This window comes from Heliconius melpomene, chromosome 6, assembly GCF_056956725.1.
Source record: "Heliconius melpomene rosina isolate 202511_hmr_F chromosome 6, ASM5695672v1, whole genome shotgun sequence".
In the NCBI taxonomy this organism is placed as follows: Eukaryota; Metazoa; Arthropoda; class Insecta; order Lepidoptera; family Nymphalidae; genus Heliconius; species Heliconius melpomene.
The window spans coordinates 1,397,739-1,413,043 of NC_140394.1; the positions used below are offsets into that span (position 1 = coordinate 1,397,739).

At 35.0% G+C, this 15,305-nt stretch overlaps 1 protein-coding gene across 4 annotated transcripts in view; it reads left to right on the top strand.

Annotated features, from left to right (window-relative positions):
• LOC146538009 (terminal nucleotidyltransferase 5C) overlaps nucleotides 1-14,911 on the top strand; it is a 160,840-nt gene extending 145,929 nt beyond the window's left edge. For all 4 annotated transcript variants that reach the window (XM_085187124.1, XM_085187123.1, XM_085187122.1 and 1 more), the window contains 2 exons: nucleotides 9,960-10,903; nucleotides 11,273-14,911. In XM_085187124.1, coding sequence (XP_085043250.1) covers nucleotides 9,960-10,903; nucleotides 11,273-11,534 — 1,206 coding nt within the window. In that variant the 3' untranslated portion in view covers nucleotides 11,535-14,911. The remainder of the gene's footprint in view (nucleotides 1-9,959; nucleotides 10,904-11,272) is intronic.
• The last annotated feature ends 394 nt before the right edge of the window (nucleotides 14,912-15,305 follow it).

The following is a 15,305-nucleotide window of genomic DNA, read 5'->3' on the forward strand; positions in this document are numbered from 1 at the left end:
TGGCCACTTAACGATGAAATATCGTGCGATTTTTTTTAGTTTGATTTTTTAATAACATTTAATTTTGTACGTAGAATGTTTGTTGGGTTATAGAATGAAGTTTTGCTCAAAATGTGTTGATAGTTTTTTAATTATTGGTACTTGAATTACCTACGATTTGACTTTCCCGTCTTAATTATAAATTAATTTAAGTTTGTTGTAAAAAAAATCGTAATGTTTCGTCAGTGACATTTGGGAGCATCGAGCGTAAAACGATCGCTGTTTTACACAAATTTGCAGCTGTAATGCACGTAGGCTTTATTTATTAGTAGGCATTATTACAAAATGACGCTTATTTAATATTTTATGGAAGCATCTTCTACAGAATAATGGGAACCTAATGTTAAAACACTCCGGTTTTCCACTTTCATCATTTTTCCCGATTGCGTGATTCAAAAGAGGATAATGTGTTTATTTTATTTTTAAATTGAAAACTTAAACCACTTTGTTTTATCAGTTTCATGCTTTATTTTAAAAACTCAATTTCCCATTTTCCACCCTAATTCGATACAATGCGTGTAAATTGCAGAATTCAAAGCCACGTCTTGGCTTAATAGAGCGCTAATATTTGAATACAGACATATAGACATCTTCCTGCTGTGCCATTTTCGTCGTTTTTAATCAAATAATAATTAAATTATGTAGAAAAAATTCCATCCTGTTTTCAATAATTGACTTTTATGATTATTTTGTAATATTCACTTTGTGTATACAATTTTCCAATAAGTGTTATATCAAAATGCTATTTTCTACATTAATGTTTGAAATTGAAAGTGAAAAGCGTAACTATTGACTTGTTTTAGACGAAATTTTCCTTTCATTCCTTTCACGCTTTTCACACTGAATTTAGTCCACATCTTGTATGATGTTGTTGTAAATTTATAAATATATATAGTACCTAAGTTAGATAAACAACTCGATTTAAAGACTACTTCTTGAAGATATTCTTCATATTATATCAACAATTAAACATGAATCGTATAACAAAATGTATGTCGCCAGCTTATACTGGTGTCAAACGGTTATGTACATATATAGCCTTCCTCTATAGACACCTATCCAAGAAAAGAAAACTTAGAATTGGAACCAGCAGTTACTAAGATTAGCGCGTGCAACCAGACAAACACTTTATACTATTAGTTTAGATATATACATATTGAAAATTTACAATAGAACAAATAGATCGAATCAAAATACTTGTTCTTAATAATGACATCAGTGTTACGCAAAACTGTTTAGCCACCACAAAAAATCGTGACCGCACTGACATTGCCTGCTATGTGTGTGTGTGTGTGTGTGTGCATCTATATATGTGTGTGCAAGTGTGTATGTATGTGTATATGTATGTCGTTATGTTTACCACCTGTCTGCTCTCAGCGTGGCCGTTATTAGATAACTTGTTTATAGAATAATAGCGATGTCTAACCTAATAGGTTACATACTTTAATATTAATTATTTATATTTGTTTTTATTTGAGACCAGTTGTGGCGCCGGGGCCCAAGTGCGTGTCTGTAAGCGCGACAGGTTTTGGGTTCGATTGACAGACGGAGAAATAAAATATGTATTTAAATGTATATTTTCATTTCTTCGCTCTGGGGTCGAGCCAAAAGAGCGCCGTTGTGTTGAGAATTTGGCGGAAAATAGGGAACGGAGTCTCTTAACACTAGTTTCCCTCTGTCTATTCTGCTGTGTGCGGGTTGCAGAGGTAACCCAGTGCTAAGGCACTTTGTCAATTTATAACAAGTTAATTTGTTTTTCCTTTTATTACGAGCTCGTTAATCTGTTCACTTGAACAACACCTATCAGTTGTTTACATGTTGATAATAACAATGCAGAAACGATTTTAATGTTTCCTGTATTTAACGATCTCTTGTATGTTTTATTTATATAAGTTATAAAAATATACTCATATTTTCTTCAAAATTGTTACGTAACATTTTTCGTTCCATTTCTTTTGAAGAATTAGTAGGTATATTGAAAATTTATCACGATACACATCTCGAAAATTGGGAACGAAAAGTGGAGAACGGAGTGTCTAATAATTAGGTTCCTTATGGCCTTCCCTGCAATATGTGGGATATAGCGTGAAACAGAAGGAAAAACAAATAAAACTAAAATACCCAAATAACGAAAATTTATTAACTTTATTCATATTGCGTATATTTTATTTGGCATTGAAATTTGACTCCATTATCATTTCTTATCGTTTCACTTTCTTGTTATGCTTTCATCAAAGTCTTCCAGTCGCTGTTATCGCGACTTAGATAGATAACATTTATTATCTATAATATGTATAACTATTAAAATAATTTCTATTATCGAAATCATTATAGCACGATTTACCGATAATATTTGTGTAACCTTGAATCGTTATTTACAAATGTAATTCTCTACTTTCCACCTTTAAGGCCTTTGGAGCTTTAATAAGCGGTCTGTTCCTTGTAACAATTAGATTCACGCTTTATCCCGCACACAGCAGGGTAAGCAGAGGGAAGCTTGTGTTAAGACACTGTTCCCCATTTTCCGCCGAAATCTGAAGGCAATGTAATAACAATATTTCTCTTAAAGCAATTCGAACTTACAATCTTCGTATTTAATAAGACAAATGTTACAACGGCAAAATAGTCGGGTTAGTATTTAATATGTTTATAAGTAAAACGTAAAACACAAATTACTTTTTTATATGTTAGGTAAACGTCGTACATAAAAATTACGTAACGTTACCGCCATTGTTTGTTATTGCAATGTCGTTTACATCGATCACCTTTTAGATATGTTTGCATTCGCGCTATCTTTACTTAAGCAGGAAAGGGGCAATAAAGTAAAAGTGATTATTGTACAGATAAATATTTAAAATGTCATTGTGGTTGTGAGTTCGAGTCATGTTTGAGGCATTTTTATATGTAAAAAATGTTATATATTTATCTCAAAATGTTTGTATATTCATCTCAAATAAGCGATATTCTTAGCTATTTTCTTGTATGGAAGATTTGGCTTTGAAAATAGGGTTAAAACACTTCTAGTTTCTGTCCGAATTTAAGACATTTTGTGTTGAGTGGCGGAACTCTATACCTCGCTTTCTCTTAGAGCGAATCAATATTTATTTATTTGAGTGGAAATCGAACCTGCAACCGCTGTTTTACAGTTAGATGCGGATACTACGCACAAACTACGTGCAAACATTGGCTTAAATTACGCACTCCTTCAGTATGCTGTTCCTTATTTCACAAGTTAACTTGCGATACAAGGAAAGCCTGAATTAGGTAAGTTTCTTGTAAATTTGCTAAACTTGTCAGTGTTAGGGTTCAAATTTATTGGCTAAGAAACGTTACTTAGGTATGTAACAATAGGAGGGTTTTAAGTTTTACTTAACATTTATTATTCAAGATGTGTTTATTTATTTTAATTATACTATTTTACTATCTGTAGTGTTTGGGCACTAGACTCACTTGTTGAAATTTTAATTTTTTATTTCCAATTATAACTTATAACAAATACAATTATAATGTAGTAAGTGCTATATATAGAAGAAGTTTATTAGAAATCAGTTAATCTTTTTAATATAATACGTATACTACTTAAAATTATCATGGTATTATCATTATTTAATTAAAGATTAAATACAATATTAAAATACTTTTATATAGGTTTCACTGAGAAAGGATTTCTCAAAATACATATTAAACGGGTAAATACGACATTTTACCTTTTATTGTTCAAGCAAACTGATGTATTCCTCAGTTTGTGTTCTCAAAATACATATGAAAAGGAAAAACCGGGATTTTACCTTTTAAAGTTCAAGCTAACTTATTTCAAGCTAATAAATTCCTTTGTTTGTGCTAATTAAAAACTATTGTAGCCGGTGTGACATCATCTGGAAATTATTTATCTCCCTGACATATTTATTTTTATCAAGTTGCTAATTTAGGTAAACACTTAAAAATACAGTCAAACTATGTTAAAATATGCGGAAATATTACATACAAACTTTGATTCCATCTCCTGAAATATTTTAAAATGCTAATCATAATTATTTTTATATTTTTAATTATATCTATTTTATAGTATTGAAGATCAAGTGACTGGTGACCCGGAGGCTTCGGAGTTTGATTCACACTCGAGATACGACGACTCAATTTGATATTTTCATTTCTTCGCTCTGGTAATTCCTCCAGAATTCGGCGGAAAGTGGGAAAACATAGTGCCTTAATGAAAACGGAGTGTCATATTTTTCCTCCTTTCTAATTCTATCCCGAAAATATACGTACGTAGGCATGTATGAACACGATATAAACCAAAGTAATACAAAACATTGTTATACGCAATAAAAACACATTGAAGTTACAACACAGTCGTAGGGCATTAGCCTCCATTGTTGGGAAATATATCAGTGTTCCGTACGCACGGCCCGGTTCACACGAGCGAGAAGTTCACGATCGGTACTGCTTGGTGTCATTGCTACCTGTGTTTAGTGCTGTATGACTACATGTACCTGTTGTTTTTGTATTTAGGGTCACTAAGTATCTTTTTAAGCCTGACGTGGATTTGGTGTTCACTTGGGAGAAGTGTTTTCCTTTTCTTGTTTTGGTAAGAAAACTCCGCGACATTGATTTTTGCAGTCCAATTCCAGTAGGAGTTGCATCTAGCTCTCCCTAAGGTAGATAGTTCTGCCTATCCTAGGCAGAAGGGACCCAGTGTTGATTTGTTAATAGCTATATATAGGATACGACATGTAGAACTTGCTAAATAACATATTTCTCATTTTATTTCTTTATTATTATAGTAGGTTCATAGATTTCTCTTTCATCTGCCATTTTTGTAGCATAAGTACGTAGAAAATAAATTTAAACCGGCTGCCATTCTTTCTGAATGAACTCACGTGTTTCTTTACATCACTGACAGTCGTCATAACAAATCTCCTTGCAGTTATACCGTACTTGTAAGACTTCCGCCCACATTCTTGTCTCCTTATCTTGTTCTTGCGTCATATGTTTAATCATGTAGCTATACGTCACTGAGACGAGAAAAAATGCAAGAATATTTTAAGTTCAAGTTATTTTTAGCTTATTGAGGTTGAGGATTTCGATTATGAATGGGGTCTTGAGTTCGATCAGTAATACGCTATTATATCTTGTATTTAACAATATTTTAAAAAATATCCTATATACATTCTCCACTTTTCAAAAGTCCAGTTGGTTGCTTATCAATCTACAACAAAACCTCTAGAAGACAAAACGCATGAATAACTTGAAATTAAATTTTTCTTGAAAAGGACCTCCGGCCTGACAGGTGTGTCAGCTCTGCACTTTGCTCGTTAGGAACTGTTAAAAAAGATCATTAAAAAAATCCTTGTAACGGTCGTTAGCGGCGCTCGTTAATTGTCAGTAGGGAGGCACTTGTCAAAAATGTACGGCGATTTTTCAAAAGTGTTAATTAATCATAACGTTTTAGATACGGTTCCGTAACATTCCCACGAGGTCTGTAGTTTATTATTATCATAAACGGTTGTGGATTCGATCCCCGCTCTCGGAAAAAATAATTGTTTAAAATCCCTCACTTTGGTAAAGTTCTGCGTTGTGTTTCGCCAACAACGCCTTGAATTCGAGTGGAAACTATTAACCGTGTATTGCCTTTTTTTTCCCCCGCTCTGATAAGGCCTTGAGTTCAGTCACTCACACACAGGCAAAGTCTGGGATTCCAGTGGAAAGAGAAGGGGGAGTGTCTTAACACTAGCTTCTCTCCGCCTAAATAATCAGCTTCACCCTGTAGCCCGCACACAACAGGGTAGGCAGAGGGAACCTACTGTTAAGACACTTGCGTAAGCCACTGCGTGTTGAGTGGACTTCGTTTTAGGTCTAAATAGTCTTACATAGTCTAGCCTTATTGCAAACATGATTAATACTGTATAAGTGCATATCTACATGCATGTAGCCACCATAGCCACTTAACTGAACTAATTATCGGTGCGTGTTTAACACAATCAATTTTAATGTAGTCACTTTTTCCGTATGTGTGACATGATTCTCTCTGGTATGTAATTTTAGTCATTTTAATTGCTACGTGGAGGTAATTTATATTAAAAACAAGTAGTATTTTAGGTTTTATTTTAGATAAAGAAATAAAGTAACAAAACCTTTCTAATTTTATGTTAATCCTAATATGTAATTTGCTTTTCTTGCTTTCCTATAATTTTTATTTCTTACACATCACTTTAGCACTAATTAATGTCTCGGAGTGAGGCTAAGGAACCGAGCGTAATATAATTTCGAAATACATAGGTGCAATGTCTGATCCCTTTAATTTGTAGTAATTATAATTAAACAACATAATATACCTTAAGTCGAGGTAACCTTGTTGCATGGATTTCTACCAGTTTAAAAACATAAATTACACGCTTAATTAAAGGTCATTTGGTAACCTACATACACTACAGGTATCTCGGCTGTATCGCTTGGAGCGAAATCTATGTAATTAATATATCATAGGATTAAGAATGTTAAATATGTGTAATATATGACGTTTTATGTGGAGTTTAGTAGTTTTCGAAAGACGTGGGTTCGAATCCCGATACGTTCCATTTTTTATACGTTTTGTTATAAAGTATTTTTTCTACAATTAAAAATATTAAAAATGCCACCATTAAAAATTAACTTATTTATACTCTATACCTACATATATGATGATGTCTTAAGTTCCACTGAGTGGAGAACGTTCTTTTTAGTCCAAAAAAATATAATGCACTAGTACCTACAAAATACGTAAATTCCAGTATATTTAATTTTAAACATCCTCCAGTATATTTAAAAAGAAACAAAGAAAAACTTTTTTATTTAGTTAAATTAAAAACTTATAGGTATTAATATGGGCTAACCTTCGCTGTTATTCACAGCCGGATTTAAATGGCCATAATCAAAATTCAAAATGTAGCTACTCTTGTATTTTAGACTGATATATCCTTTAATATTAAAATTAAGAAACGGTTGTCGGTTCTATTCCCACTCGGGGGAATGAATATTTAATATTTACATTTCCTCGCTCTGGTAACGAAGGAAAAATGCGACGGTCAGTTCCGCCGTTCTACACGCAATGCCTCCAGAATTCGGCGGAACGTGGGGAACAGAAGTGTATTAATGGGTACAGTGTGTCCAGGTTCCCGGATTCTCTCTGCCTACCCTGCTATGTGCGGGTAACTTAAATTTAATTGGTTTTTTACATTTAGGTTTTTACTTATAATTTGTAGAAATAAAACAACTAATTCTAATTCAAAGTTTCTATTATTCTTTAATTATACATAATTTAAACACTTTCTCCAAAGGTAAAGAAAACGAAAGCGAAATTAGCAGGTACTTTTTAAGTAAATTTAAATATTTAAGCTTGTAGTTGGAGGTGGAAAGTGTTCGAATGTATTCTACGATGGTGACTTCTATTATTACATAGATTACATAGGCCGTCAGGCAACGCCACTAGCATCTGATTGAAAAGGCGAACTTTTGTGGCTTCGCATCTTCCTTGGTAGAATGAATTATTTTCATTTCCAAGTAACAAGATAAAGCGCAGCGTTAAGTTCCGCCACTCAAAATGCAATATGATGCATTGATGGGCGTGGGAGACAGGGCCTACACTTGGTTCCCTTTGCTAATTATCAGTTATATGCGTGATACAGCGTGCAGCTGATAAAATAGCAATAATATAAACATATATTTTCACAAGTAAACCAAGAAAAAATATACCAGTAAAAGCGATAGGGGCCGCGCTGTTCATGACATTGTGAATTTTTACTTACGTCACAATGTTAAATAGGCACGTTTATCGTTACTTTTATTTCGAGCGACACGCGCGCGGTTGTTGAAATTTTGTTTTGTAAATATACTTTACAAGTAGGGCCTTGAATATGTTTGATTTGCGTTTATGGCTTAGTAGTAAATTATGGCCCAAACGACAGTCGCGGGTTCGATGATACAATGGAGTGTTGTTAAATGTGAACAACTTCCCATTTGTAATAAAAAAAAATTACCATGAATTGTTAGCGTCTAATGACCTCTGAATAAGCGAAAACAACTGAATAAATTTATACCACTAAAATATTTTGAGCTCTACACCTACCTATGTATATACATATAAAACTGAAACTGTTCCATTGCTGAACGAGGAAATAATTTCTCGATATTCTTTTGGAAAAGAGAGAAGAACGGGATTTTTCATCTTACGTCTTAAGATCTCACGTAAACAAAGTTGCGGGCGACGACTAGTATTTTAAAAATTCTTAATGTTATAACTAAGTATTTATTATTTTTCAAAGCACATCTATAGAAATATATAGTTCAATCATCAATTCAATTACATTATATTGAACACCATACAAGTGTAGTACATTGTAAGCGAATTCAATTCCAGGGGACCACATTGCTTCTATTTTAGACCTTTTATGCGTTTCATAGTGCCTTTTCTTATAATTTATAAAGATCTATTCAATTTTCTTCTAACATTATTTTCTATCCTAAGTTCGATTCCATTCGAGAGAATGCATTTAATTTTTTTCAGACAAAGCGCAACGTTGAGTTCCGCTACTCACCTTGACACAATGTCTCAAAAATTGGGCGGAAAGTGGGAAACAGAGTGTTTTAGCTACTTAATTGGCTGACGTTTCTATGAACGGGAAAAAGCTGAAATGAATTAACAAGTTGCTATTTATTTATTTCATTATTAAAGAAAAACAGTTGTTATAACAGATATAGCATAATAAAGTAATTTATAACTACGTTTTTTATTATATAAAATGTACATAACTATGTGATTAAAATCATAAAATAAAATATAAACACTACAACTACGAACAATTTCTTAAGCGATTCTATTTCTACATTTAATATATATATGTATGTATACGCACATCCTCGCTCTGGTAACAGGACTAGGCGCAGGGACAAATTCCGTCACTCAAAGATCGAAGTCCGAAGTTAAGCGGAGAGTAGAAGACAAAGTTAAAAAAGAAATACCCACGACGCTATCTCAATGAAGGTCACTGCCACAATGCATTTATCTCGGAATGTGACCGATCAAACAGCACGCCCGATTTCGATCTTGTTTTTTAAATATAAACGACCTTGATTCGCGCGTTATATTTTATTCGGTAATTCGACTACCGAAAGCAATTACGTCATGTAACTATATGTATATATATATATATATAATTTTTGTTGACATTTAATTATGTTCGTGTCTCAGTTTTCTAAATTGCGTTATAATTTCTTTGACACTTCACTTACAATGTAAGAGGATGATAATTTAGTTAAATAATATAGCAAGCAAGTTCTTTCTTTTTTGTTTTTTCTTTTTTCAGCTTCGCTCGCTGTATCCCCATATATCAGGGTAGGCTGAGTAAACCTAGTGTTAAGACACTCCGTTCTCCACCGTCCGTTGAATTACACTTAACTTCAATTACATAGCCGAATAGCAAATTAATCATTTACTTCAAGAAACTTAAATAATTCCGTATGATCTTTTTTATAAAGTTAAGAAAAGCCAAATAAAAAGTCAATACTACTTGTAGCGATAAGTAAAACATTTTAAATATAAATATTATCTGTACCTCAGATAAACTATACAATTTCCAACTTCATCTGTGGCAGCAAAAAAAATTAAACGTCAACTATATAGGTATTGTAATAATGACAATTACAATTCAAGTCACTTAAGTATTTTAGAAATATGTCCAACACTCGAAATCTGCTGGCAGAAGCTGTGAAAATGTGCTCAGGATAAAGCGAAATGTCATGAATTAGAACTGGTTTTTTCACTATAAGTGTCAACTTGACAACTTTTCCACTAATGGTCATTAGTTAAAAACCACGAATACAACTGTTGATTGTTAATTGATGTTGTTAATTGTTACTGACAAGTTTATCTCTCGTTGTTACAGAGCGAGTCGAGCTACACCTCTTCAGAAGATAGCTGCGGCGGCGGAGAGCGCCACGCCGTGCTGAGCTACGAACAGGTGCGGCGCCTCAACGACGTGATGGACGAGGTGGTGGCCATCCACGGGCGCGGCAACTTCCCCACGTTGCACGTGCGCCTTCGTGAACTGGTGGCGGGCGTGCGTGCGCGCCTGCAGGCCGCCCCCAGCGAGGGCGGCGCGGGCGTGGCCGTGCGTGCCGTGCGCCTCAACGGGGGAGCCGCCAGCCACGTGCTGGCTGACCGCGCGCAGCCCTACTCTGACATCGATCTCATCTTCGCGGCCGACCTGCCCTCCGCGCGCCACTGCGACCGTGTGAAGGCGGCCGTGCTGAGCCACCTGGCCGGCCTGCTTCCCGCGCCGCGCCGCCGCGCCTCGCCCGCCGGCCTCAAGGAGGCCTACGTGTCCAAGATGGTGCGCGTCAACTCGGACGGGGACCGCTGGTCGCTCATCTCGCTCGGCAACTCGCGCGGCCACAAGTCCGTGGAGCTCAAGTTCGTGGACACCATGCGCCGCCAGTTCGAGTTCTCCGTGGACTCGTTCCAAATCGCGCTGGACTCGCTGCTTGCCTTCCACGAGTGCGCGCAGCTGCCCATCGGCGAGAACTTCTACCCCACGGTAGTGGGCGAGTCCGTCTTCGGAGACTTCGGCGAGGCGCTGCACCACCTGGCGGAAAAGCTAATCGCGACGCGGCAGCCGGAGGAGATCAGGGGCGGCGGCCTACTGAAGTACTGCGCGCTGCTCGCCAAGGGCTACAGGCCCGCGCGCCCCGACAAGATTAAAACGCTCGAGCGTTATATGTGCTCGAGGTTCTTCATAGACTTCCCTGAGCTGGGCCAGCAGCGCGCCAAGCTCGAGGCGTACTTACGGAACCACTTCGTAGGCCGAGAGGAGGAGGCGCTAAAGCACAGGTGAGATACGACAACACTTTAATGGTTAATACGTGATTTTCTTCAATTGAAATTAAATAAGAAGTATAAAGCTTTCAATCAAATTGCACAATACATTAGCATTGTAGTAATGCACCATGGTCGGTAACGCAATTAAAGGTACAAAAGTCAATCTGACGTCGCTATCGCCGTTGGCGCTTAATTTTTATAATTTACTTTCAATTACAAATGTAAATAGATTATATAATTATAATAGAACACTTGGAAGTGTTTCAAGAGCTTGTAGTAGACCACAATTTGTATATTCTTTTTTCTAATATTGAAACAAATAGAAATTGTAAAGAAGGTCTTTATCTCACTTGACTGAAGTGTTGTTCTGCGACCCACCAGGTACCTGACACTGCTGCACAGCGTGGTGCGCGAGTCCACGGTCTGTCTGATGGGGCACGAGCGGCGGCAGACCCTTGCGCTCATAGAGGCGCTGGCGTGCCGCGAGCTGTGCGCGCGCGCGCCTCTGCTGCTGCCGCTGCTGCCCCCGCCCGGCTACTACGTGTGCGTGGCGTGCCCCGCGTGCGCGCCGTGCCCCCCCGCCTGCGCCGCGTGCCCCGCCTGCCCGCCCGCCTGCCCCGACTGCGCGCTGTGCCCCGCGTGACCGGCCCCCGCCGCCCCTCCTCGTGCCAAATGTATATAACCCATGTATATATCACACCGGATCAGTCAATTCGACGTTGCTCATTACTTACATTTCAATTCGCGTCAATTCCGAGCGCGCCGGTCGGCAGTAACTCCGGGACTCCTTTCGTGTTGACCCTCAATACGTCAGCAGTACGGAGTTATTGGTTTAGCGTTAGGAGCTGGCTAGGATAGGCCCAAGTCGATGTCTGCCTTTGAAAAGACTAGTTATTTTTAAGGAGGATGTAAGGGGAGTTGGGAGGAGGTCGCAGCTCGATCCACATCTGGCACTTCTGGCGTATCCGAGAGCGATGTATTCCGTCGACGCATTCGCGTGAACTTGAGCAAAAGATGGTTCCTCGGTATAGAAAGCAAATTCTATTTTACTATTCATATTTATTAATGTGAAAGTATGTATACACTTTGTTCCGGCCTTTAGTATTGTATACGGCTTGGGTGATTAACAAAGTAAGATAATTAACGAAAAAAATATATTTAAAAAAACCAAAAAAAATATGTCATATTATAAATCTAAGGTGTGTACAATATTAAAGTGTTAATGTTAAACAGCATATATGAATATTTTAAGAGATTTTACAATTAGAGTCATATAGTAACAGAGTACTTAGGAAGTTTTTTTTATTATAACATCTCAGCGGTAGTATAAATATCTGTTTTATGTATATAGTATGGAAAATGTGATTTAATTGTTTTAGTCTTAAACCTAATGTTATCGATGAAATATATACATACATAAATACATATAAAATTACATTATTATATAGTTACATTCAATAGAGTTATATAAAATTGTTGTATTTTAAATGTAATTTACGAATGAAAGTGTCCGGCCATTCGCGCAGTCGCCGCAGTCTCTTCGTCCTCTGTTTGAATCAAAGTACAATGTTCGATGTTGAAATATTGTTGCTCACTTTTGAACCAAAATTTGAGATCTCATTTTTATTAGCATTCCAAATTTTTGTATTTTTGGTCTCTTTACGACGTGTCGATACTCGCTAGCGACCGCGTTGTGAGAAACGACGCGACGCTACCGTACTACACTACTTATAGTACAGTTTTTTAAAGAGTCTCGTTGTAGATTAGTTGCGAATACATTTTTTATTTTCAAATTAAGTAACATCCTCACTTTGAGACGTCAACCGATGTTTAATTTCTGTAAAGCTCTGGTCTGTACCCATTCTTTGAGGTTTAATGTCGATTAATTGCTAATCGAGGTCTCTGAGTGTGGCAGTTATATTGTGAATATAAAAACAGTCATTATTTCAACAGCTGTACTTAGTTATAATTAAAAAAGTAGTGTCAAATATAATAAATATATTCCATTTGAGAGTGAACGTTATTATATTATCAATAGTAATGTGCAATGAGACAGGCTTCAAGTTGTGATTCGTATTTTCGACAGAAATTTTGAAACAAAAAATCTTTATTATGTCTTTTTAAAAGCTTAGTTTTACAAAAAAAAGTACTATTTACATGTTATAATCTATTAGAGAAGTGTATTATTATTCTTAAACGTTACTAACTCGGTACCTATTTTCAAATGATTTGTAAAATCTTATTTGCCTAAAACTTGAGCTAAATTGTTTAAAAATATACTTTTTATAATATTCATTAGTGATTTTTTTTTGTAAAATTAAGTTGTAAGAAACTGTGATTATTATAACCTAAAACGATTATTGGCGTTAGATCTAAACTACCTCCTATATGAACGATAACTTCCGTTGTAGATACGAATGTAATCTATTTACTGTTAACATGTACTTATTAAGACAAAGCGAAGTTTACTATTTCTATTTTATTGTAAGATGTTAATTTACATTTTTCAACCAAATAGTGCTTTCGTCGAACAATGTCGAACTTGAATGTATTCATTTTTGACAATTTTTTTCCTTGTTTCGTATTGGAATCAACTTTTCTTTTAAACTTTCGTAATTGAGTAGCAAAATGCTGCATTTCACTATCTAGATTATAGGCTCGGAAAATACATAATAATTAACTGTTACAATATAACTATTGTTTTTTTTTACTTTCAGCATCATTAAGATCAATTAAATTAACTACTTAGCAATATTTTTTAATATTATACGACTTTGTTCGACTAAGGCATCTATTCTCAAATCGTTTCGGCCTACTTTAAATTTACATTAAGTGAAGTGCCGGTTATATACGGAGGTGCTTGGCTTCCATTTTACGCTCACGGTTATACACCTGAGATATTGAAAAAAAAACATATATTTTAGATTTATTTCCCAAGGTTACCATCAGTTTCAGCTAGCCTTACTATGTTATATATTATGTATTTTTTTAATTTTTCTATGCATTGGATTTTGGCGCTTGTGTGTTTTATATATACTACATTGACTATCCCATATTCTTTATTTATCATAATTAATAACGGCACGAGTAGCCAAGTTTGTGTGTATGCAAAATGTAAGCCTAGAATAGGTTTGATATTTTTTTTATAAATTGACGTTTATAGTGAAATCACAAGCGCCTAAAATTGTAGCGTTGGAGTGTTTTTGCAAGTGTTCGATATTAATGTGCGAGAATTCAAATATCGTATAACATCAGAATAGTCGACTTTTACAACTTTAGTACATAAAAGTGAACAATTATAAAATTATTCGTTAAAAATCAAATGAAATATTGATTTTCTTTGTAATAATAGATTTTCGCTTTAAGCCATTTTAAATAAGATTAATTACGCGTTACTGCGTCACCCGACGCATCTATGACGTAAATACATCTCGGTATCGAACAAAAAGTCTAGAACAAAAACATTTATATATTTTTTTTCTCACATTAATATCGAATTATTGCGATTCCTTTTGGTACGTGTTATTTATTATGAATCAAATTGCTGTTAATTTTTAAAATTGCAGAGTAAATCTCAAGATAATACAATTAAATCGCTAAATATTGATTCATAATAAATCCAATGTACGGTCAGCAGTGAAATGGATAAATATAAAATTGAATTAAAAAAATAATTTCGCTGGCAACAGTACCTACGCGTACCGACAACGCATGTCGCGATCCGCTCATATGTTAAATGCGTTTTCGCGACATCCCGACTCTCTATTTAAGGGGACTAGTACATAATATAAAAAAAATAAGTTTTTATTATAAGCTTATTAAAATTAGTTTTTATTAATATTTACACACTATTAATAGTTATTTTTTGTCTCTTCCAAGTGGCCTGTGTCGTGGATACGCTGTGTTTGGTTACATTACTATATTATATTTGTGAAGAGTTTTAAGATATTGTAAATTTTACAGAAAACTAAATAAAAAAATGTTGTGAAAATAAATTATAAAAAAGTGATAAACAGTGAATTTTGCTTTGTTTTATTTTTTTCGCCTTTATTTAATAAGATATGAATTTTATTTTAATACTATTATTCAATAAATAGTTTAGTTTGGATTTAAATATTATAATTATGACAAATGAGCATTGCATTGCTTTGGGTTCGATTCCCAATGCAGGAACTTATATATTTAGAATATTTTTATTTACTTTGTATTTGAAACACAAAATATACAAAAAATATATATGTGCAAAACAAAAAGCAGTACGTAATATAGTGTACACGTATAAAATGAATAAAAAAATTGTTTCACAAGTAGTAGTAGTAACATATTCTTTGAAAGTATTTTAATGCAATTCAAGAATAATTATTTAAAAAATTGTTGTTAAAAATCGCATAAGAAGTAGTTAATTTGATAAGTT